Below are 20,040 nucleotides of genomic sequence, written 5' to 3'. Positions count from 1 at the left end.
AGTAAGCTATGGATTGACATTCTCCGTAAACATTACACTATGAAAGTTACTAAGCTATCTGTGGCAGTAGTCCTATATAATAAGAGTCATTCTAGATCTGCGCAGTAAAAGATATTTGAAGCTATCATAAGATATTTCGGATTTCGCTGTACTCTGTTCAGCTATAGAAGAAATAGTAGCAAAGATGATTATATATCGCCAATCACCCCCTTCAAAATTTCCGGAACAATTGTACCTGCATCACCCTCAAAAAACCAATCTCCAGGCTTCAATCCGGAAGAGCCAACATCGTTGCGGTCCATATTTACCACTGCCACTCTAGCTCCTCTACTGCGAGCCTTATCCACATATCCTGCTGCAGGGTATACCCTCGAACTCGTACCTACCACCAGTATCAAATCAACATTCCCTTTGTTCAACCATTCGTCTACATAATCAATCGTATGTAATGGTAGACTCTCCCCGAACCACACCACCCCAGGGCGTAGAAGCCCGTCTTTGCACTCCGGGCAGTGGGGGAGCTCTTCATAAGGCACTGCGGAAAGAGGAACACGCTCGTCCGACACATCAGCCTCCACATCCTCATTGTTCCCTAGTAAATTAGAGATAGATTGAGAAGCCTCTTCGCCCGTTCGATCTGTTGCGGATGGTTCTAGCTTCTTTGGCAAGGCGAGAGCGGGAACAATTGGGTCGGTGAAGTCTTCGCGGGAATAGCTGCAATAAAAAGACGTGCATTTTACTGTGAATAGGGAGCCATGAAGAAGGTGAAGCTGATGCGGCGGGTGCCTAGCTCGCTGCGAAAGGCCTGGATAGACCAAGCAACTCATTAGTGAGGTGCCACTTCAGGGCAAGGACACGAGTACAACTCACCATCCACGTTCTGGCTCAATGTGATGAAGTCCTTGTTCTTTCGGGCAAGCTCAGCCAGTGCATAATGCGCTCGGTTGGGCTGTGCCTTTAGGGCCATATGCCTCCGATAACTGTAAAACTGCCATACTAAGTCTGGGTTGGCATCGAACGCCTCGGGCGTTGCGAGGTCTGTCGCGTCGTAGGATCGCCATAGACCACCGGCTCCTCGAAAAGTGGGAAGACCTGATGATGCAGAAATACCGGCTCCTAATAACGCAATTACTCGCTTGCAGCCCTTCAAGTAGGTGGTGAAAGAGCTGAGGTCTGCTGCGGGGATAGCCGGAGGAGCCATGGCGGGCTAGAGATCGGAGAGAGGCTCTAGACTGGGCACGACACTGGATATAGGATAATCATGTGTTATCGCAAGGTTACTCTGCTGTGTATTTGTGGGAAAGAATGTCTGTTTCCCTCAGAAGGGAGCGGTTGTGTGTCGAGTCAGTCATTTGGAGAAGTTGTAGCTAAATTGAAGTTCTGCGGAGTCGGCCTTACGCTAATGGTACCGATGACGTGGGGTCGCCTTGAAACTATGCAATCGTGCCTTATACTTTGTATAATTATTTCGTCAAGTGAACCGAACAAATAAGTTTAGCTAATCAATGGATCTTCTAGTGTTTACTAGGAGTCAAATACGAGACTAACGAGTTATGTATATTAGTACCATCCCTGCGTTGTGCAAATCAGAGGTTGCAATGACACGGCAGCCAGGCTACAATACCCCGCAGGGTCCAATGCTGGGCAATTTATACTTTCTCCCCACAATAGAACAGCAGAAGTTAACTATATGAAGCTGGAATACCAGAGCATTATAAGTACATCACCCGCACATTATCTCTTTCAACGATCAATGTTGCTCCTCTGTGGCAGCTCAATTCCCACGGCCTTCTCCGCATAAGCACGATTTCCATCGTTCTTCGCAGCAACAAATGACTTCACATAGCTTGGTACTTCAGGAACCTTATTCCCAGTGCTGGGTATAGGCTCGCCAAATGTCTCCCAAACAGGGACAACACCAGTCCAAACTCGATTCGTGATCTCTTCACTGCCTGTATCTTTCTTCTCGTCCGAGACGCTACCATCTCGAATCTTACCACTGCCGCTCACAATTTTAACCTTGAGAATAACGGTTGAGGACATCTCAGCACGGTCTGGTGGAACACGCGTATGCGCCCAACGATCGGAGAGCACCGAGTTGGTGATCAGCTCCATGGCGTAAAGTTTCTCGGCTTCGTCAGTAACCAACTTAGCATAACCTTGGAGAATTGCAGATCGATAGTTGTAGCTATGGGAGTTCGGTGTCAGAGACAAGATCAACCCGTCGACCTTGCTAGCAGCCACGCAGATGGGTAGTCCTTCTCCTTCAGCATCTCGAGCCAAGTTCATGATGCGGGAGCTGACATAGCCATGGAGATAACAGTCAAGGGGTTCGTCGATGCTAGCTGAAGGGTAGTCAAATGATCCCATTTGTCCGATCATAGGCAGGATTGCAGGGAAGGGCTCCGATGGTCCAGGGCTGAAGGATACATGGAGAACTTGGGTGGAGTTGATGATTTCATGAATGGCACCCAGGTCATAGGTTGCTGCGGTCTCTTTAGTAAAGCCCTTCGACGCAAAGTTAGGGAGTGAAGTGAAGTATACCTCGATGCTTGTAGCGGTTGACCGTGTTCGAGGGCCGCTTGGGGTATGTTAAGGTCCTTCCCATTGTCTCTGATGCTGGAAATTCGACGAGTCGAACAATATATTCGAAGGGGAACTGGCTACTAACTTAATACCGTCTAGCATAGAAGTAATGGAGCACTCGAGTGAGCAACGAATTCTGCTTATATCTTCAATGGAGTTTACTTCTACTATATATATATTGTACTCAATCTTGGCATCTCATTGACGTGACTCAAAGGCCAACTTGAGTCATCGAGTAATTACATCGAAAAACAACCCAACCCTTGGGATCGTACTGCACTGGCCCAAACTCCTCCGACATCTCGTGGTCGTGGTACGCTGTACAAGACCGAGATAAGAAAGAAGGTGGGAAGCAATCGCAGCTTCCAGCCTATCCAGACGAGCGGAGTATGCGAGTCTATCACAAACTCCTCAGCGTTGATTGGTCACTGCCGCCGACCGGGGCTGCCAGCCTGAGGCATCCAGCGAACGGGCTAAACCAAGGGACGCTCGGAGGTCTCGCAATCACCGCCGACCTTCCGAACCAAACGCGGGCCAGATAGCCAGTCTTTATTTCGACAAAAGCTTGCCAACACCTTCAATGGTGCTGCTATAATGATGTCGACATGCAAAGCAGCCATTCGCCAATGGCCTCGTTGCCTTCGTCGCCAGGCACCTCGAATCTCCCTTTCGCATCTTAGCCGGCCGGTGCTCCAACAGCCTGCTCTTCGCCGTACTTACGCTTCGATCTCCGCCGCGGAGCTCAAATTCGGCCAACCGCTACACGAGACACACCCCCATATACTGGAGCCGGGAGAGCGTGCGTAACATCACTTCAGTTCCCGCGGATTACAAAGACGCATAATATATACGGTATTAACGCATCTTAAAGTGACACCCGGAATAACGGCTCTCGAGTATGCCCAGCGCCGATCTCGTCTCGCGAACAAACTACCCAAGTATGCTGTCGCTGTGCTGGCTGCTGCTGAGGTTACCTACCGGGCTTCGGGCATCTTCAATGAATACCGACAGGACTCGAATTTCTTTTACTTGACCGGTGGGTGGTACATGGTGTCCTTGTTTACAGGGCAACAGACGTCGCTGACATAGTTCTGTGTATGGATAGGGTTTAACGAACCTAATGCGCTGGCTGTCATCGGTGAGCTCTAACCTACGACATTCGGTTTGAGGACTGGCGCTCATTATAAGCAGCGAACGACGGATCCGGGAACAACCATCTCTTTCACCTTTATTGCAGGGAAAAGGATGCGAAGGCGGAACTTTGGGACGGTGCTCGTTCGGGTACCCGCGCGGCGATTGATGTCTTCAATGCGGATGAAGTAAGAGTTTACTTTGCTAATATTCCTTGATCGTCACTGACACTGCGCTGGTAGTCCGGTGATATCGAACGCATTGGGGACCTTCTTCCCCAAATCCTTGCGGATGCGACTGAAATCTACACCGACATTCCCGCTTTCAACCCCGGAAGGTCATCTCTGCATCGGTACCTCTACGGTCCTACGGGAGCTTCCGAAAAGCTCAAGAAAATAGTCGACCACCGCAAGGTTAAGCCTTTGCGCTCCATCCTCAATGAAATGAGAGTCTTCAAGAGTGAGGATGAGGTCGTGCAATTGCGTCGTGTTGGACAGGCATCTGGACGAGCGTTCACGGAGTCTATGAGGCAGACGTTCTCCAAGGAAAAAGACCTGACTGCTTTCTTGGAGTATAACTTCAAGCGCAATGGCTGCGATAACAGCGCCTTTGTTCCAGTCGTTGCAGGCGGTTCTGTAAGCCACTTAAATGGGAAGGTATTGGTATCGTGCGACTAACGTGTGTAGAACGCCCTGAGCATCCACTACACGAGAAACGATGACGTTTTGAGGTATGTGCCGCAAGAGCCATTGTAATTGCATTACTCACACATCACAGGGACGGGGATATGGTTCTAGTTGACGGAGGTGGTGTACGTGGATCCTGTCCGGCCGCCGATTACCGAGACTAACTGATTTATAGGAGGCAGGCACTTACATCTCCGATATCACGAGAACCTGGCCAGTGAACGGCAAATTCTCTGACCCTCAGCGCGACTTGTACAATGCCGTGCTGAATGTGCATCGCAGCTGTGTCTCGCTGTGCCGCGAAGATGCTGGGCTCAGCCTGGACCGGCTGCATAGCGTTGCGGAGACCGGCTTGCGGGACCAGCTGATACAACTCGGATTCGATGTTTCCGGAGGCGTAGGTTTTCCAGTCTGTCACAAGGTCTTCTCGATGCTAACCAAGATTAGGCCATGGGCATTCTCTTCCCTCACCACCTGGGCCATTATATTGGTCTGGACGTGCACGACTGCTCCGGGTATTCCCGGGGATATAATCTCAAGGCAGGCCAATGCATCACTGTGGAGCCGTATGTATCGACGCCCTTCTGTGAGGTTGACCATGCTAACAATTGGTGCAGTGGCATCTACGTTCCAGATGATGAGCGGTGGCCGGCACGGTTCCGGGGCATTGGTATCCGGATTGAAGACAGTGTTTGTGTTGGAGATGACAGTCCCATTGTATTGACCACAGAGGCAGTTAAAGAGGTAAGAGAAATGACGTGTTTTCGTGGTTGGGGTGACGAACTATTAAGCTGACCGACGAATCTGCTATCTAGGTCGATGATATCGAGGCCCTTCGTGATTAAGATGGACGAGGGCCGAAATTGTGTAAAGCTAGATACCCTTGCATAAGATTGTAACATATATAACATAGTGAACCGAAATTTGAGGTATAGCAAACAAAATGGCCGAGTTGAGCAAGATGTAAACAAGAGTCAAGCCGGTTTTGGTGGTTCGTGTGGCTCGTGTAGACGTCACCAGTCAGCAGTCAGCACTTAAGCGTGGACGCGTGGGGCGTGGATATAGGGACTACGAAGTAGTATAGTTAGAGGAAGCAGAGGAGGTTGGAATAGACGTGCCAATATTTGCAAAAGACACAATCAACAAACTCAATCATTTAGAGACTCCCTCACTTAAGAAAAGGGAGATCTTTGCAGATTGTTTCTGAAGGGTAACCCCAGCAAGCCCCAGAGAGGAATGAATGAATGAATGAAAGGAAAAAGAAAGAATGGTTCATGCTGCGCGCCGGGCGGTGGTTGTCCGGCGCACATCCCGGAGCCAAAACAAACCCGCCGGGGCTCCACCGACCTTCCCTGACACGCTTAGTCGTTTCTCTACTAGTCTAGTCGGGCTTGGTCTCTCTTCTCTTTCCATCATCACCACCACCCATTCAATCTGTGTCTCCCCTAGACCCTTCTCTGTTGTCTTCCTTCCCCCACACACTCTCGCGGGTTTTGCTGCATTGCTTCACCTTCTCCTAGGGCATGGCTTTCTGCTTCTCTCACTAACTCCCACTGCCGCTCTTTATTTGCTCATCTATCGCGTCGACAATGGCCTTTTTCTAACCGAGTAATCACCCCCCGTCGAGACGTGTAACGCATCGCGTGCTCGCCTCCAGTGCCCCTCCTTTTTCTCTCTTGCTGGTGTCCAACTCACAGCAACTCACGCTCATCTAGTGCCTTGTATTCTGTTACCACATGGCAGCTGTATTCGTACCACCTTCGCCTCGGTCTTCGCTTAATATGTCGACTCGCCGACCACTTGCCAACGTGCCGAATGCTACCAATTCCCCTCACAGGTCAGGCCTCGTGCCTGCCAAACGTCTACGTCCAACGAGTAACCAGATCGACATCCCTTACGGCCAGCCTCCCCCGAAGAAGCAGGTAGTGGACGGTCAGGAGGCGGACGCTCGTTCCCCATCTCGGACGAGGGCGTCCGCATACCAAAACACCGACTCCAAATTGTTCTTGCGGCGCACGAATAATGCTCAGCCGAGTGCATTCGAAAGGAAACTGGTCGCTGTGAGAGATAAAGAACGACAGGCACAAATGAAAGGCACGAGGCACGAGAGGCCGTCCGCGGAGACTCTCGATTCCATCCGGCAGTGGCAGAGGCATTACCGCAAGGCGTTTCCTCAATTTGTTTTTTACTTCGATAGCATCCCGGAGGATGTTCGCAGCAAGAGTTCTAGGCAGGTGCTTGCATTGGGAGCGGTAAGTTTGCGTCTGGCTGACATCTCCAGCACTTCATGATCCCCTAAAGGAACTGCGTGCGGAGGGTCAACGATGCCCCACCGGTCCATGGTGGCGGTAGTCCCTATACGACTGCGTGACTTTACTGACTTCATCCGTCACAGCGTGAAGAAAAATTCTTCTCGCGTCTAGTGACCCACGTCGTCACGTCTCGTCCTATCCCTCCGGAGAACGGTCCCACGAATGCACCTGAATACAATGCGGAGTCGGCGGAGCAAGCGGCGGCGGATGGTTCGCTGCAGACAGTAAATCCATCCCTGCTCGAGAAGTGCGCCGATACACACCTTCATATGACCTTGAAAAATGATGCACGGCGGGAGCAGAAGGGCATGGACGTTTTACACAGAGCCCGCCAAATGGGAATGAAGATCTGGGCGATTGAGAAACTGCAGCGCATGATTACGGCGATCAATGATGGCGATGTCGGAGGGCATGATGGCCACACGACGCGAAACAGCAATGTTGCTGGTGGTCATGCTAGGGCTCGGGGTGAAAACGATCTTTCGCAAGTGCTTCAGAATGAGCTGAATGGCCCGTCGGATCGCAATCCCCTCTCGGTCCTGAAGGAGCTGGTTATGTTCAAGGGTCCTTTCATATATGTCCACGACATGGACGAAAAGACGCGCCCTGTGATGGTGCGAGAATACCCCAAAGTTGCAAGGCGGCAGGATGGTATATGGCCGCAATTCCGAAGTGCACGCCTAGGAAAATGCCCGTTCATTGAGGACCCCCCTACGCAGAAAGACATCGACCGCCAACGCGCCCGTATAAAAGAGAGGACGGAGAGACAGGAAAGGGACGAAAGAGCTGTTACTAATGCTGCTCCTGTACAAGACATTCCAGCCGCGAAACTAAATGCACCAGAAAATCATCGGAAGGGTACAAAGCCCGAGGATAAGACTCCCGAATTGGGCCAAACAGAAGAGACGCCCCTTGAGCCCCAGCCTGAACTCCAGGACACTCAGTCGACGAAACAACTATCGCCCAGGAAAAGCTCTGAGAGCTTTGTGCCTCCGCCTCCGCAACGGAAGGGGCCATTTTTCCATGGCCGTGAACCTGCCGCATCAGGTGTACAACCCTCGAATATTACGTCCGCCATTCGTTCGCAAATGGTTTCATCGACTGCTGCGGCACCCGGTGCCAAGGCTGGCCTGAGCAAGGAAGTTCATGAACTTAAGAGAAAGGTGCTCGAAAAAGGAAACGGAGGGCTTGCAACGGGCACTATGCCTCCATCACACCACGCCGTAGATGGATCCGCACCGCTGAAGACGAAACCATTGGAGAACAGCCTCGGCAATATGCAACCGCCTAAAAAGCTTGTAAACGTCCCAGAAGAGGAATCAACGCAATTGGAGAACAGTGGCGCTCCTAAGCGGCGGATCGGTGATCGAAAAACCATAATAATACCGAAAAAGAAGGAGAGACGGAGAGACCCTAAGCCAGGCTACTGTGAGAACTGCAGGGACAAGTTCGACGACTTTGAAGAGGTTAGTCTGGAAGCTCTAGATTCCGAAACGACAATGCTAACCCTTGGCAGCACATTGTGACCCGAAAACACCGCCGCTTTGCGACCAACCGAGCGAACTGGGCCGAGCTCGATGCCTTACTTTATCAGCTGGAGAGGCCTGTGAAATCTGGTGCGGAAGGAGTCCCAGGGTTATAAGCCGGCCGTGCGTTCGAGAATGAAAGGAAAGGATATGAAATTCGTTGCGGCTCGTCTATTTCCCTGGACTGAACTGGCTGCAGCGTTGCCCGCGGAGATGATCTGCTAGCCGCTCAGCCGTGTTAATATGTGAAGATATTCAGCTCGTCTTTTCATAACACTGACATATACACCCGTCATCCAATCATTGTCCAAGCCTACGTACAACTATCGACAAACGATGCGATTAATACTGCATTTCTATTGCTTCATCCTCCCCTTTCCTTATTTGCTATCACCACTTCCATTTACAATTCGGTCCCCCTGTAATTGGTGCACAACCGGCGTCCTTGGATTCTGCATGCCATATCCCTGCATACTGTTGACCGATGAATGAAAAGCATCTAACGGCCTCGCCAGCGACGAATTTTTGAGAAGATTTCGGAAACCCCACATCAGTACAGAAAAAAAAAAAACAAAAAGAAAGAAACAGAATCAGATTGGAAATGAGGAACCGGAAGGTAAAAACAAAACCAAAAAAACAAAACGAACCAATGAACAAAGGCAGGTGACACATGGGATTCCTCAACAACCAGGACATACATACATACATTCATGCATGCATCCATGCACACACACCGCGCGCATTGGGAAGACAAGCTTATACTTCAATGGTGTCGAGGATTGCATACATTTTTCTTCTCTCCCTTACTTTCTTTTCTCTCTTTTTCCTATATAGTATCTTTTTTTTTTTTTTTTTTTTTTTTTTTTTTTTTTTTTTTGCATTTTGCCTTTTCTTGTTCTTTACCATACCATGGGCAGATGGATGGATGGATGGATGGATGTACTCGAATAAACCGAGGGGAGGGTTGGTTGCATACAAAAGACATGGCGGTACATGTCTGGACTGGTGTTGATGTTGAGTTTTTTATTTGTTTGCTGGCTGCTTACAAGCTTGGTGGTTATTTTCTTTTCTTCTTTCACCTTTTTGTTTTCTTTCTGATTGATGTCGTGTCTCACTATGAGTTCAGTTCGTTGGCTGGACATGGTGTGTCACTATACTACTACTAACTAGCCTTTAGCTATAGCATAGGCTGTAGGCATAGAAATGGAACCTCCTACTACTACATACACCCACACATCATTCAATTTAATTCCACCCTTGCAGCAAGAAAAAAAAAAAAAAAGAAACCACATAAAACCTTTCAATTCTTCAATCTACACAGTAACTTGTATCACTACTAAATCGCACCAACCTCGGCCCACTCCCCAAATCCTCGGTCCGGAAAAACAGAAAAAGAAAAGGAAGAAAGCAGTGGAATCACCTGCATGTAAGTATCCGCCCTTAGACGGGCATAATCCATCCGCATCGGGTAAAGCGTGAAATAATGCCGACGAAATGTTGGGGGATTGGCACTAATTTCATTAACTAAGCTAAGGTTTTTTGGAACTTTGATGTTCACTCTGGGTGGATGATCCGGACTACGCGGCATCATCTATACCAGGGCTTGGGTTATATAAGAGAGACGGGTCGTGGGGGTGGCGGGTAGGAAACTTTTATTGGGATGTTATGTACTGAACTCTTCTTGTGAACCCTTGTGTTTATTCTTTTGGTGTCAACCATTGTGCCTGTGCCAGGGTTTATGTGGGGTATTGAATAAGTTTCTTTTTTGATAACGATCCAGAACCTGAAGGAACTTCTTTTCCCCTTCCCTTTTATTTTTTTAGTTTGCTGCCCACGGGTAGTGACGACATTAGCCCTTTTTTTTCTTTGGCCCGTCGCTCCGGTTTTCCGACTCGGTCTTTCCACGCCCATCGGTGCTTGTGCATACCTGCGTGTTTGCTGCTTTCGGCTTCTTGCGGTTTGCCTCCGGCTTTCCCTAGATTTGCCTCTTCAGGGGCGACTAGTGTTGTCGCTCTTCTTTCACCTTTTTTGAAGACGAATCCTGCTTCGTTTCATATCTATACTTCGTTTTTTGCTATCATCATGGCCTCGAGATTCTCGGCGCAATTGCTAGTGCCTTTGGCGAGGTCGTCCGTTCGCTGTCGGGCTGCATCCGCTCCCGTCTTCTCGGTTCTCGCCGGCCGACATGCCATCGCCACTCCTGCTCCAACGGAGCTTCAGAAACGGTATAGCTCTCATTCTCCGCTGGGGGCCACCTCGGCCAATCCCCGGAAGAAGGTGACCATGCAGACGTTACGGAACCTCTACAAGAAGGGTGAGCCAATTACGATGCTTACGGCGCATGACTTCCCCAGTGGCCATGTTGCGGAGATGGCGGGGATGGACATGGTCCTGGTCGGTGACAGCTTGGCCATGGTCGCCCTCGGCATGGAGGATACGAGTGAGATCCTCATGGACGAGATGTTGTTGCACTGTCGGAGTGTTGCACGTGCTGTCAAGAGTGCATTCACGGTTCGTGCCCATACCATTCTTCTTAAGAGAAAGTGCATACTAACGTGCGGTTTCCTTGCAGGTCGGCGATCTCCCTATGGGATCTTATGAAGTATCTCCCGAGCAGGCTGTTCAGTCTGCCATCCGCATTGTGAAGGAGGGTCGCGTCCAGGCTATAAAGCTCGAGGGTGGTGCTGAGATGGCTCCGTCCATCAAACGTATCACGCAAGCTGGTATTCCTGTGTGCGGTCACATCGGGCTTACACCTCAACGTCAACATGCTCTTGGAGGATTCCGGGTTCAGGGCAAAACGACCGCCAGCGCAGTGAGGCTTCTGAAGGATGCTCTAGCTGTCCAAGAGGCTGGCGCATTCATGATGGTTCTGGAGGCGGTGCCCGCTGAGATTGCCGCCCTCATCACGAAGAAGTTGCGTGTCCCCACGATTGGCATCGGTGCTGGAAACGGATGTTCCGGACAAGTCCTGGTCCAGATTGATATGACCGGAAACTATCCCCCGGGCCGGTTCCTTCCCAAATTTGTCAAGAAGTATGGCGACGTCTGGGGAGAGGCTATTAAGGGTATCCAACAATACCGTGATGAAGTCAAGAGCCGAGCGTATCCTTCCGAAGAATACACCTACCCCATTGCGAAGGAGGAATTGGCCGAGTTTGAAAAGGCCATCGAGCATTTTCACAAAGAATAAATGCTCAGGAACCCACCCTGAGTCCTAGTGTCTCATGCTGCGAGCGTTGTTTGATTCAAATTCTTTGAAGCAGCATATAATGCATATCATGTCCAGCAAGTCGTTTCTGTGATACCTTGGTATTTCATGTTCATGTCCATAATTCTCATACAGTGTCAAATGACCTTTGACGATTTTTGCGCATAGTTGCCTTCCTACTCACATTTCATGTTAGCTTGTTGAGATGTATCTGGTTCAGCAAGTTTACCTGTAAATAGTCCAGACAGCCGTTGCACTAATACACATCAACCTTTGCTCATCATTAGCCGAAAGCGGGCGTCATAGAGTAAGCAACGATAAGTTGCTCGTCAGTCTTGAAACACTGAATGTTGTAAGTAAACGAGTGGCTTAGACCCATGTATCAAGACGGCTTACCCTCCATAAACCACCCACACCTTCGTCTAAGCCAGGAGCAAACACACTGTTGACATAACAGAATACCGAGTCGGATTCTTTACAGTCCAGCTTCTTCCTGAGAAACTTGACGACTGTTTCGAATTTTTGTGAGGCACTGATTTTGAACACACGGTTCTTCAGGATGGGAGCTGAAGGCAGTGGCTGAAAGCGAACGGTAACTGGTGCACCGTTAGTCTTCTGTCAACATATGGCTTATCCTGATAAGCCGCATGACGTTGATAGATATGGGCGCTAGCAGTGAGGGGCCAGTCCGGAGCCCGAAACAAGCTCATTATTGTAATCGATGGAGCATTTGAAACAACTTGAGGCAATAAAGATGTGGTAGTGCGGGTAGTAGGTTTACTTGCCTTTCCCCGTATCGACAGCCTCAGCGTCCGCCAATGCTTGATGGGCATCGCGGGGTAAGCTGGTTAGCACGACTGAGGCGGACATGGTCATTGGCAAATCCGCACCGTGCTTGTCGTCTGGTATAGGTGCATTTTGGGTATTCGAGGAAGAATCAGAAGATTGTTTACGATTGGCTGGTCTGTGAGTGAGTTTGGCTTGGTCGGGTTTGGGTGAGTTTTGGGCCGAGGGGCCCTGGGGTGATGGGGAATCCATGTTTGGCGTTAGGGGTTAACGCTGGGTAGGGAGATTTGTGCTCGAGGTTATTTGAGTAAATAAAATAGCGGACAGTTTAGTATGAGTAGAAACAGCGTGAGATGATAAGGAATGTGAAGAAAGAGTGTGCAGAAGATGTTGGTGTTGATGGTGAGGTTGATGCGAGTTGTTGATGTTCCATTCCCTTGGCTAGGCGCCGATGGACACCTGAGGCAGGGGTGTGGTCCAATCAAATGGCAGGCACCATCATCCTTCCATCAACGCTTTCTCTACCATGGTAAGTTCGAATATGAAGAACAAAGCGATCTTCAGGGCTGCCAAGATCCAGATACCACCGGTACATTCTAAGCAGGGGTGGACTGTCAGCCAATCCAGATACTTTATCGCTTAAGAGGTATACTTCCATTCCACCAAGCAACACCTTTACTACCTTTCCTAGCTGTTTAGCACTACAATAGCACAATATCACTACCCTGAAAAGCGGATTTTAAGACCTTTTTTGGGGCAGAGTTACATCTGTCAAGCGCCAACAGAGAAAGACCCACTGCGAATTTCGACTTTAGTGCCATGAGGTAGCGATGATGCATGCATATCATCGGGCCCTTGTCTGCATTGGAACACTCGCGTTGTCTTGAATCTTGGTCAATCTGCACTGAACAAGGCTTTCCGACGTTCATACGAATACAGTAAGATGCAGAGATAGGTGTGAATCCAGATACACCAAGCAACACTGTTCTTGAATCAGATAAATAGCCAGTTCACTATTAAGATCAGTATTGTTCCCCGGCGTTCCGCTAGGGGACCCATTAGCGACGATCATCCATTCCCGGCCGGCTAGATTGAATTTTGGGCATCGGGTAGCCCTGTCAATGCGTAGACAAGAGAACTATTGGTAGTCGGAGAGTGCCTTGACTGTTCATACGAGCAGAGAGATAAATTTCGGGATCTTTAGTAACATGACAACAGAATCTTTCACTTACAGAAACTATAAATACACCGCGAACGTGACTCCGGGGCCAGCTGACTGGAACATTGATTGATACGCGCCGAATGACTGGGTGGAAGCGCTGCCAGTGACCACTTGTTACCGGTCATTACCAGCGCCCGTCACCTCATCCCCCCCGTCCCCGCTATCAGTCATACTACGTACTACCACCACCACAACCCATTCTTAAGTTCCCTCTCTTCCCTTTCTCTCCCAACTCTTCCGCCTCAACAACTCGCCCACTTCCTTCTGATCAAGCGACTCCGCCTCTCGTCCCAGCCTTGCTCACTTCTTCTCTCTTTCCTCGGTCTTATTATACCCTCCTTACTGCGATCCCTCTCGCCCGCACTTTTACCGCTTCCTTTGATCTGCCCTATCTCTACCCAGAGTCGCCCCGCTCATTGCTTCCCCGCTTCGACCTTGGGGATAGTTTCGATTCCACCCACTTGCGCAATTCGCCTTTGAATCCAGATATTTCAGTGTCGACGGTCTCGAGGTCTACTCTTGTTTTCATACCTGCTTTATCTGCAAGTCATTCAAGATGAGTAGCCCTAAGCGGAGAATTGAGACAGATGTGAGTACCCCTCGGTACCTCTCATGCCCTTGCGGCGAAAGTGGTGGCGGAAGGAGACTAACGCTTGAGATTCTTCCACTTAATAGGTCATGAAGTATGCACTCGCACCGCTATTGCGCTCTTACCTTATCGATGACTGACTGACGTTCTGGCAGGATGTACGCACCCTTCCCCGTATCCGGCACCTACCATATTCCCTTCGACTGGGGTTGGAATGAGATCGCATTTTCGGATATGGGACAAATCAACAGCTTTCAGGGGGACTTGTGCTGATGTTTCGCATAGGTTGATGAGTGATTATGAGGTGACTCTGGTCAATGATAACAGTGAGTGCCCACAGCCTTTTGCCACCGACTTTTGGATACTGACTCTGAATTGTAGTGTATGCAGACTCGGCTTGCCTTACCATCGTTGGATACCCGACTGATATTGACTGTTCTCCTTGTTAGGCAAGAGTTCTACGTGCGTTTCAAGGGACCGGAAGAGAGTAAGATCCATACAAGGTCTAACTATTGCAAACCGGACCTGCTGACATAGCCAGCACCCTTCGCCGGTGGCCACTGGAAGATCCACGTCGAACTACCCGATCAATACCCATACAAGAGCCCGAGTATCGGGTTTGTGAACCGGATTTTCCACCCGAACATCGATGAGCTGTAAGACGGCTTTGACAACTCTCATGTCCTCCGGCTAACGCCAGCTGCCTAGGTCGGGTTCCGTTTGTTTGGATGTCATAAACCAGACATGGTCGCCCATGTACGATATGATCAACATCTTCGAAGTCTTCCTTCCTCAGCTCCTGCGCTACCCCAACCCTTCGGACCCTCTGAACGGTGAAGCAGCTGCTATGCTCATGCGGGAGCCGAAAAGCTACGAGGCAAAGGTCAAGGGTACGTCATCACACCACTTGCAACATGCTCTCAACCAAGCTGATCTGTAATTAGAATACGTAGCCAAGTACGCCAGCAAAGAGGCCGTCGACGAAGCCGGAGAAGACACAGAGTCGGAAGACGAACTGAGCTCGGCAGGCAGTTACGAGTCCGGCGGCGAAGAGCCAGCCGGTACAATGGACGACGTTTAGTTCTGCCGCAGTTCAGTCTGTCTTAGACCATTTGCGTCTTGGTTTCAACATTTCACACCAGTATATTGCATAGGCATCGTTGTCTATTATCTGTTTTCGGTGTTATTTACTATTGCTGCTTTTATCTCTTGGGTGTCAGGCGGGAAGGCGTTTCTGGCGGAGTTCTGTCGTTTCAAGGTGCAGCAATCGTCTACGACGGTCGCAAGAGACGGTGGCTAATGGGCGATCGGATCATGTAACGTGGGGGTGTGCAAGTGCAGGAAGTCGACCGGCTGATCCGTATCTCTTCGACAGCAGCGTGACTTCTGCAGTGTCTGTTCTACTTTCCACCTCTCGCAGATGTTCCAACATAAAGACTGTATATCGCTAATGGAGCATTATTGTTATATTGTAACCGTACTATGGTAGTATTATAGCATAGAATAGCATAGCGGATTTTTTAAATCGTATTGTATGTTTTCATATCATACAGCAAGCGTTTATTTCTCAGCTGTTTAGTAGTGCTACTGTACTGGCGTTGAGCGCGATCTGTGATCCAACTCAACCAAACTAGACAACACAGGAACGAACAAAGGAATTGAATGCACAGTGAAAGATCTGGAGAGAGAAGTAGTAAGTAAAAGCCTCAGCAACAGCCTAGGCACAGAACAAGGGTATAGAATAGAAGAAGAAGAAAAAGCTGAGAAGAGAAATGTAATCAACAGCGCCGATGGCAAAAGAAAGGTTAAAGAAAAAACCAATATAGTTGACCCCGTCGTCGCCGGCGACCCATCGCGATGCGCGAAGAAAAGAAAAGGGGTATTAAGGGGGGAGATGTGTAAAAAAAAGGAGCAGGCAAGAAAGAGGAAACGAGTAAAAAGCAGGAATAAAAAAAAAAAAAAAAAAAAAAAAAAAAAAAAAAAAAAAAAAAAAAGAGAGAAGGGGGTAACAAAAACATCAGTCAAACACGTCAAGTCAAGTCAAGTGCGATAAGTGCTGTCACGTCCGTTCCGTCACGTTCGTCCATCTATCCATCCATCCATCCTAGTAGCCAGCCCCCCTCCCCATAACACAACACCACACGGTACCTATCACATTTGACCTGCTGCCTTCTGCCACTTTCCGCCCCATTTTAAATAGTTACAGTAATCATGTAACCTTCAACACTCCGAATACATCCCTCTTAGCAGCACCGTCTTCATCCGTACTCGACCCCGGCCGCGACCGATTCTTGCGCGTATTTATCACCACTTCGCCCCAGTGTTTCGGGACCGTGCCGCCTGCCTTTGCAGCCGGGGAGGAGGGTTTCTTTGAGCGAGCCGGTGGCGAGTCAGTTGTTATTACTTTGACGGGTGGCGCATCGCCATCGGAGGATGAAGGAGGGGGGACGGTGCTGGGGAGGGTGGCGCGAGGTTGGAGGTGCGGTTGGGGTTGGAGGGACCAGATGTCGATGACGGAGCTGTTGCACATTGTCAGTCTTGGGTTCGATATCTACCATACTGGTGAAGAGCGGCTCACTCTGATGTTCGTTGACAGATTGCTTCGAGGGCTTCTCGTTCGCGCTTCAGGTAGCTAGGGTCTGGGTGATTGCCTTGGGCGCTTTGGTTAAGGGCGCCGTAGCCGTAGCCCGGTTGGTAGATGTCTTCATCGAGGAGGCGAGAGGATTCGGGATGGTTGGGCTGTAGGGAGGGAAATAGGTTAGTTATGAGGTCGTAGATGATGGATGCGAAGAGGGCTGGTGGAGTCGGGCGCAAAGGGCGGGAGGAGTGTTGGCTGCGTGCGCTTGTCTCTTTTTGCGGCAGAAGAATATAGTATTGGACTTACATCGTGGGGTTCCCGACGATTACGTCCTAGACATGAGGCGCAGATACCCATTTGTGCTGATCAGATCGGCGGATTAGAGGTGGAGGCGCAGGAGAGATGTTCAATGACGGTAGTAGTGGTGGTGGTGGTGGAGGTTGGAACGGCTTGATTATAAACGGAAGTGTCGGGCCGTGGTGAAAAAAGAGCAAGGCGAATGAATGACTGGAATGAGCGTCTGGATGCTGGATTGGATAGTAGAAACGCGCCGGGCGGCGGTGCTCAAGCGAAGATGATTTGCGAGGGTGAACTGCGTAGTTGGTTGGTTAGGTGATTGAGATCTTGGGTGACTTGAAGGGAGTGACGGTTTGGATAATTCGGTGGGTTGGGAGTGGCCCGTGCGAGCCGATGTCATCGGAATCGGGTAGATGTAGTATGAGTGCCTTGAATGGCATCCATTGAAGTCACTGGAGGTTTTATATCAGCCAACTTGAACTTCTAAATAGTTACAATGGTCTCAAGTGTTGCATTTATGCTCCGTTGAATGTCACACCAGGAGGTGCTGTGGTTACTAGAGGGTTATACTGTCACATGCCTGGTGGAACAATCATGCCGTCGTATGATCTTTGACATCCAGAGTAGACAGCTTATACTAGGCATCCTAGTGCAATGATCATATCTCTAGCAGCAAGAGGTAACTCTATACAATAGTTTACTGGTCGCTTGAAATCATTTGGGCCTAAAACCCGGAACTGTTTCACCATAGAACAGAAAACCCAATTGCATGCTTCGCAAGTACGTCCGACAAAGCAACAATTATTATTCTTACTGATATAATAAATCGAATATCTCATTTGCATATCACATATACTAAATTTTGAATACAAAAGCAATAAAGTGTCAAGTCTAATATCAATCAACTCTATGCCATACTCCATAGGGCACCGAGATACCAATCAATCCTCCGAACGCGTGGCCGCACCACATCCGCCCGTGGAAATAACCACTCACCAACATCCGCCGACATTTTTCACTCCACACCATCAACCCTCAGCTGTCACCACCACTCTTCTCTACCAACACCAAACCTCACACAAAATCACTGCAGACAGACATGTTCGACCTTCCCAGCGCAAAGCGGTACGCCACTACACCACCCACCTACCAACCCCAATCCCAATCCCATTTTCAATCCCACTAATCAACCCCCAACAACAGCGTCCGTCGCGAAGAACTCCTATCCCGAACATCCACCTCACCCTCACCCTCCCCACCCCCGGAATCTTCCCTGACAGACGTGCACCAACGTCTCGGCGCCCTCCTAGACATCGACTCCCTTCTCGCGCCCCCATCCGACGACAACCCAACACCACAACCCACCACCTCCAACCCAGCCGAAGACGAAGAAGAAGAACAAGAGTTCGAATTCCGACTGTTCAGCGCCCCTGCCAAAACCGATTCCAGAAAGGCAGACCAAGCAGCAGCCGTTGAATCATCTAACACAATCCAAGCCCAGAAATTACGTATCCGGGTACGGTCGCCGACACCCGGCGCCGGGGGCGTGGAAGATGGACGCTTTGTGAATCCGTTTCGGGGATGGGGGTATTATTTCTCTGCGCCGGGGAGGATGATGGCTGGTGGGGAGAAGGAGAAGGTGCAGGAGGAGGAAGAGAGGTTGAGGGAGAAGAGGAGACAGTTTGAGGATGTGGCTGTTTCGGGGGTGCAGGTTGTGGGGTTTTCAGGTGTTTCCTGGGTGAGTTATCTATTTATCTATATGTTCTTGGGTTCTTTGTCACGGGGGAGGTTTTGCTGACTCGGTTTGCGTTATCTAGCCTGGGTGCCATTTGCCCTGGAGGGTTGTTACATTGAAGAGTGAGAAGAAGAGTAAGGGTGCGGCGGTTACGTGCGCGAAGGACCCCGCCGAACGGGCGCCGACGTCGTTGAAGAAGCCCGGCAAGAAGCGCCGGATTCAGTTGCGGAAGCGGGTCTCGGCTGCGGAGGAGAGGAAGAAGAAAGAGGAGGAGAAGAAATTGTTGGAGGCGGAGAAGCGGAATCGGAAGAATCGTGAGAAGAAGATTAAGCGCAGGCAGAAGGCGAGAGAGGAGAAGGCTGCTAAGGCGGCTGCAGCTGGTGCAGCTGGTGATGGTGATGGGCAGAGCGCTCCGGCTGGCCAGATGGATGTGGATGTGTCTTCGGATGAGGGTAGTGATTGAGGGGGATTTCAGTCATGGTTCTTGGATGTATGTATGTTCTTCTAGCTCAGTTTCGGCTTATGATACCCAGGTTGATATCGAATCATTGATTTGATTAAACAGATTTCTTCTAGTTTTACGAAATACGCTGCGAGTGAATTCAGATACTTGCTTGACGCGGACAGACTGAATTATTAGACTATGCGAATACGCATGGCTATTGAAAGCAGTACAGGGTATATGAAAAGAGGTGGATATCAACAAGAGAAGAACAACAAAATGAAATCAGCGCAGTCTATGCTGGGGTATGAGAAGATGATGCAAAGGGTAGGAAAATGATGCCACGGGCGAAGGAGTGGATGATGCACGCAGTGACAGCTGCATCAGCTTGAAGCCTAAGGGCGATTATTTGGTTTCTTTGTCTGCGCATGGTCAGTCAGTCAGTCATTCTTCGTTACATTTGGCGAGGATGGGGTGTGTCCTCGACTTACCAGCTGCGTCTCCAGCAGTCTCGGCGGGTTTAGCAGCGGCATCAGATGCACCGGCAGCGGCTTCCGCATGGGTTTCCGTCTCAGGCTTTGCCTCGCCAGCCGGGGACTCCGTCACCTCGAGGGTCGGGGGAGCGGCGGAAACACCTTCGGTCTGAGCCTGCTCAGCGGGCTTGTCGGCGGCTGTATTATGACATGGTCAGTAACTGGTCGTGGCGAAACCTGTGGCAGTTGCAAGAGGGCAAAAAAAAAAAAAAAACGTACCAGGAGTGTTCTCAGCAGGAGCGGCAGCACCTTCAGGGTTCTCCTCGGCAGTCTTCTTCTTCTTGAAGATAGCCTTGAGCTTGTTCTTAATGTTCTTGAGGAAGGCTGGGATGGGAGGTCAGTTGAGAAGTCCATACGCGCCGTACGCAAGACGATCTGCGGGGTTTCACTTACCAGGCATGTTGGC

The 20,040-nt window shown here is 49.9% G+C and overlaps 13 protein-coding genes across 13 annotated transcripts; 6 read left to right on the top strand and 7 right to left on the bottom strand.

Moving 5' to 3' along the window:
* Positions 1 to 165: 165 nt before the first annotated feature.
* Positions 166 to 1,351, bottom strand: BO83DRAFT_375069 (SIR2 family NAD-dependent protein deacylase). The gene is made up of 2 exons (XM_025530368.1): positions 871 to 1,351; positions 166 to 805 (listed from the first exon to the last, which is right to left on the bottom strand). Exons 1-2 carry the CDS (start codon positions 1,199 to 1,201, stop codon positions 189 to 191), a joined length of 948 nt encoding a protein of 315 aa, XP_025392297.1. The 5' UTR covers positions 1,202 to 1,351; the 3' UTR covers positions 166 to 188.
* A 130-nt stretch (positions 1,352 to 1,481) lies between these two features.
* BO83DRAFT_353609 (pyridoxamine 5'-phosphate oxidase family protein) lies at positions 1,482 to 2,652 on the bottom strand. The gene is made up of 2 exons (XM_025529055.1): positions 2,545 to 2,652; positions 1,482 to 2,486 (listed from the first exon to the last, which is right to left on the bottom strand). Exons 1-2 carry the CDS (start codon positions 2,606 to 2,608, stop codon positions 1,744 to 1,746), a joined length of 807 nt encoding a protein of 268 aa, XP_025392296.1. The 5' UTR covers positions 2,609 to 2,652; the 3' UTR covers positions 1,482 to 1,743.
* Positions 2,653 to 3,101: 449 nt separating this feature from the next.
* BO83DRAFT_414167 (aminopeptidase P family protein) lies at positions 3,102 to 5,353 on the top strand. Its single transcript, XM_025534545.1, has 11 exons — positions 3,102 to 3,385; positions 3,458 to 3,622; positions 3,692 to 3,724; positions 3,778 to 3,905; positions 3,960 to 4,352; positions 4,404 to 4,447; positions 4,495 to 4,528; positions 4,579 to 4,800; positions 4,851 to 4,969; positions 5,021 to 5,147; positions 5,219 to 5,353. Exons 1-11 carry the CDS (start codon positions 3,181 to 3,183, stop codon positions 5,246 to 5,248), a joined length of 1,500 nt encoding a protein of 499 aa, XP_025392295.1. The 5' UTR covers positions 3,102 to 3,180; the 3' UTR covers positions 5,249 to 5,353.
* Positions 5,354 to 6,139: 786 nt separating this feature from the next.
* Positions 6,140 to 8,357, top strand: BO83DRAFT_395709 (protein serine/threonine kinase activating protein nimO; the record flags this gene model as incomplete). Its single annotated transcript, XM_025533093.1, has 3 exons — positions 6,140 to 6,655; positions 6,799 to 8,181; positions 8,232 to 8,357. 3 exons carry the CDS (start codon positions 6,140 to 6,142, stop codon positions 8,355 to 8,357), a joined length of 2,025 nt encoding a protein of 674 aa, XP_025392294.1.
* Positions 8,358 to 8,436: 79 nt separating this feature from the next.
* Positions 8,437 to 9,068, bottom strand: BO83DRAFT_133769 (uncharacterized protein). The gene has a single exon (XM_025526119.1). The coding sequence runs from the start codon at positions 8,947 to 8,949 to the stop codon at positions 8,632 to 8,634; it is 318 nt and encodes a 105-aa protein (XP_025392293.1). The 5' UTR covers positions 8,950 to 9,068; the 3' UTR covers positions 8,437 to 8,631.
* A 42-nt stretch (positions 9,069 to 9,110) lies between these two features.
* On the top strand, positions 9,111 to 9,560 carry BO83DRAFT_133765 (uncharacterized protein). Its single transcript, XM_025526118.1, has one exon. It carries the CDS (start codon positions 9,159 to 9,161, stop codon positions 9,405 to 9,407), a length of 249 nt encoding a protein of 82 aa, XP_025392292.1. The 5' UTR covers positions 9,111 to 9,158; the 3' UTR covers positions 9,408 to 9,560.
* Positions 9,561 to 9,911: 351 nt separating this feature from the next.
* On the top strand, positions 9,912 to 11,630 carry BO83DRAFT_353603 (3-methyl-2-oxobutanoate hydroxymethyltransferase ECM31). The gene is made up of 2 exons (XM_025529054.1): positions 9,912 to 10,752; positions 10,814 to 11,630. The coding sequence occupies exons 1-2, from the start codon at positions 10,324 to 10,326 to the stop codon at positions 11,432 to 11,434; spliced, it is 1,050 nt and encodes a 349-aa protein (XP_025392291.1). The 5' UTR covers positions 9,912 to 10,323; the 3' UTR covers positions 11,435 to 11,630.
* Positions 11,631 to 11,735: 105 nt separating this feature from the next.
* Positions 11,736 to 12,490, bottom strand: BO83DRAFT_395707 (ubiquitin-like protein ATG12; the record flags this gene model as incomplete). Its single annotated transcript, XM_025533092.1, has 3 exons — positions 11,736 to 11,795; positions 11,849 to 12,048; positions 12,238 to 12,490. The coding sequence occupies 3 exons, from the start codon at positions 12,488 to 12,490 to the stop codon at positions 11,736 to 11,738; spliced, it is 513 nt and encodes a 170-aa protein (XP_025392290.1).
* A 291-nt stretch (positions 12,491 to 12,781) lies between these two features.
* Positions 12,782 to 13,184, bottom strand: BO83DRAFT_375062 (uncharacterized protein). Its single transcript, XM_025530367.1, has one exon. The coding sequence runs from the start codon at positions 13,165 to 13,167 to the stop codon at positions 12,940 to 12,942; it is 228 nt and encodes a 75-aa protein (XP_025392289.1). The 5' UTR covers positions 13,168 to 13,184; the 3' UTR covers positions 12,782 to 12,939.
* An 832-nt stretch (positions 13,185 to 14,016) lies between these two features.
* Positions 14,017 to 15,564, top strand: BO83DRAFT_375061 (E2 ubiquitin-conjugating protein UBC8; the record flags this gene model as incomplete). The annotated part of the gene is made up of 5 exons (XM_025530366.1): positions 14,017 to 14,020; positions 14,504 to 14,536; positions 14,591 to 14,705; positions 14,758 to 14,939; positions 14,994 to 15,564. 5 exons carry the CDS (start codon positions 14,017 to 14,019, stop codon positions 15,128 to 15,130), a joined length of 471 nt encoding a protein of 156 aa, XP_025392288.1. The 3' UTR covers positions 15,131 to 15,564.
* A 490-nt stretch (positions 15,565 to 16,054) lies between these two features.
* BO83DRAFT_375059 (LAMTOR1/MEH1 family protein) lies at positions 16,055 to 17,431 on the bottom strand. The gene is made up of 3 exons (XM_025530365.1): positions 16,934 to 17,431; positions 16,628 to 16,788; positions 16,055 to 16,568 (listed from the first exon to the last, which is right to left on the bottom strand). Exons 1-3 carry the CDS (start codon positions 16,982 to 16,984, stop codon positions 16,259 to 16,261), a joined length of 522 nt encoding a protein of 173 aa, XP_025392287.1. The 5' UTR covers positions 16,985 to 17,431; the 3' UTR covers positions 16,055 to 16,258.
* A 592-nt stretch (positions 17,432 to 18,023) lies between these two features.
* On the top strand, positions 18,024 to 19,122 carry BO83DRAFT_385223 (DUF2011 domain-containing protein; the record flags this gene model as incomplete). Its single annotated transcript, XM_025532611.1, has 3 exons — positions 18,024 to 18,049; positions 18,128 to 18,662; positions 18,742 to 19,122. The coding sequence occupies 3 exons, from the start codon at positions 18,024 to 18,026 to the stop codon at positions 19,120 to 19,122; spliced, it is 942 nt and encodes a 313-aa protein (XP_025392286.1).
* Positions 19,123 to 19,506: 384 nt separating this feature from the next.
* BO83DRAFT_385222 (uncharacterized protein) lies at positions 19,507 to 20,034 on the bottom strand (the record flags this gene model as incomplete). Its single annotated transcript, XM_025532610.1, has 4 exons — positions 19,507 to 19,523; positions 19,593 to 19,772; positions 19,854 to 19,958; positions 20,028 to 20,034. 4 exons carry the CDS (start codon positions 20,032 to 20,034, stop codon positions 19,507 to 19,509), a joined length of 309 nt encoding a protein of 102 aa, XP_025392285.1.
* Between the last annotated feature and the right edge of the window lie 6 nt (positions 20,035 to 20,040).

The sequence above is a fragment of the Aspergillus eucalypticola genome (assembly GCF_003184535.1).
Source record: "Aspergillus eucalypticola CBS 122712 chromosome Unknown BO83scaffold_3, whole genome shotgun sequence".
Classification (NCBI taxonomy): Eukaryota; Fungi; Ascomycota; class Eurotiomycetes; order Eurotiales; family Aspergillaceae; genus Aspergillus; species Aspergillus eucalypticola.
The sequence above is the reverse complement of the archived record's forward strand: the minus strand, read 5'-3'. Positions and strand labels throughout refer to the sequence as shown.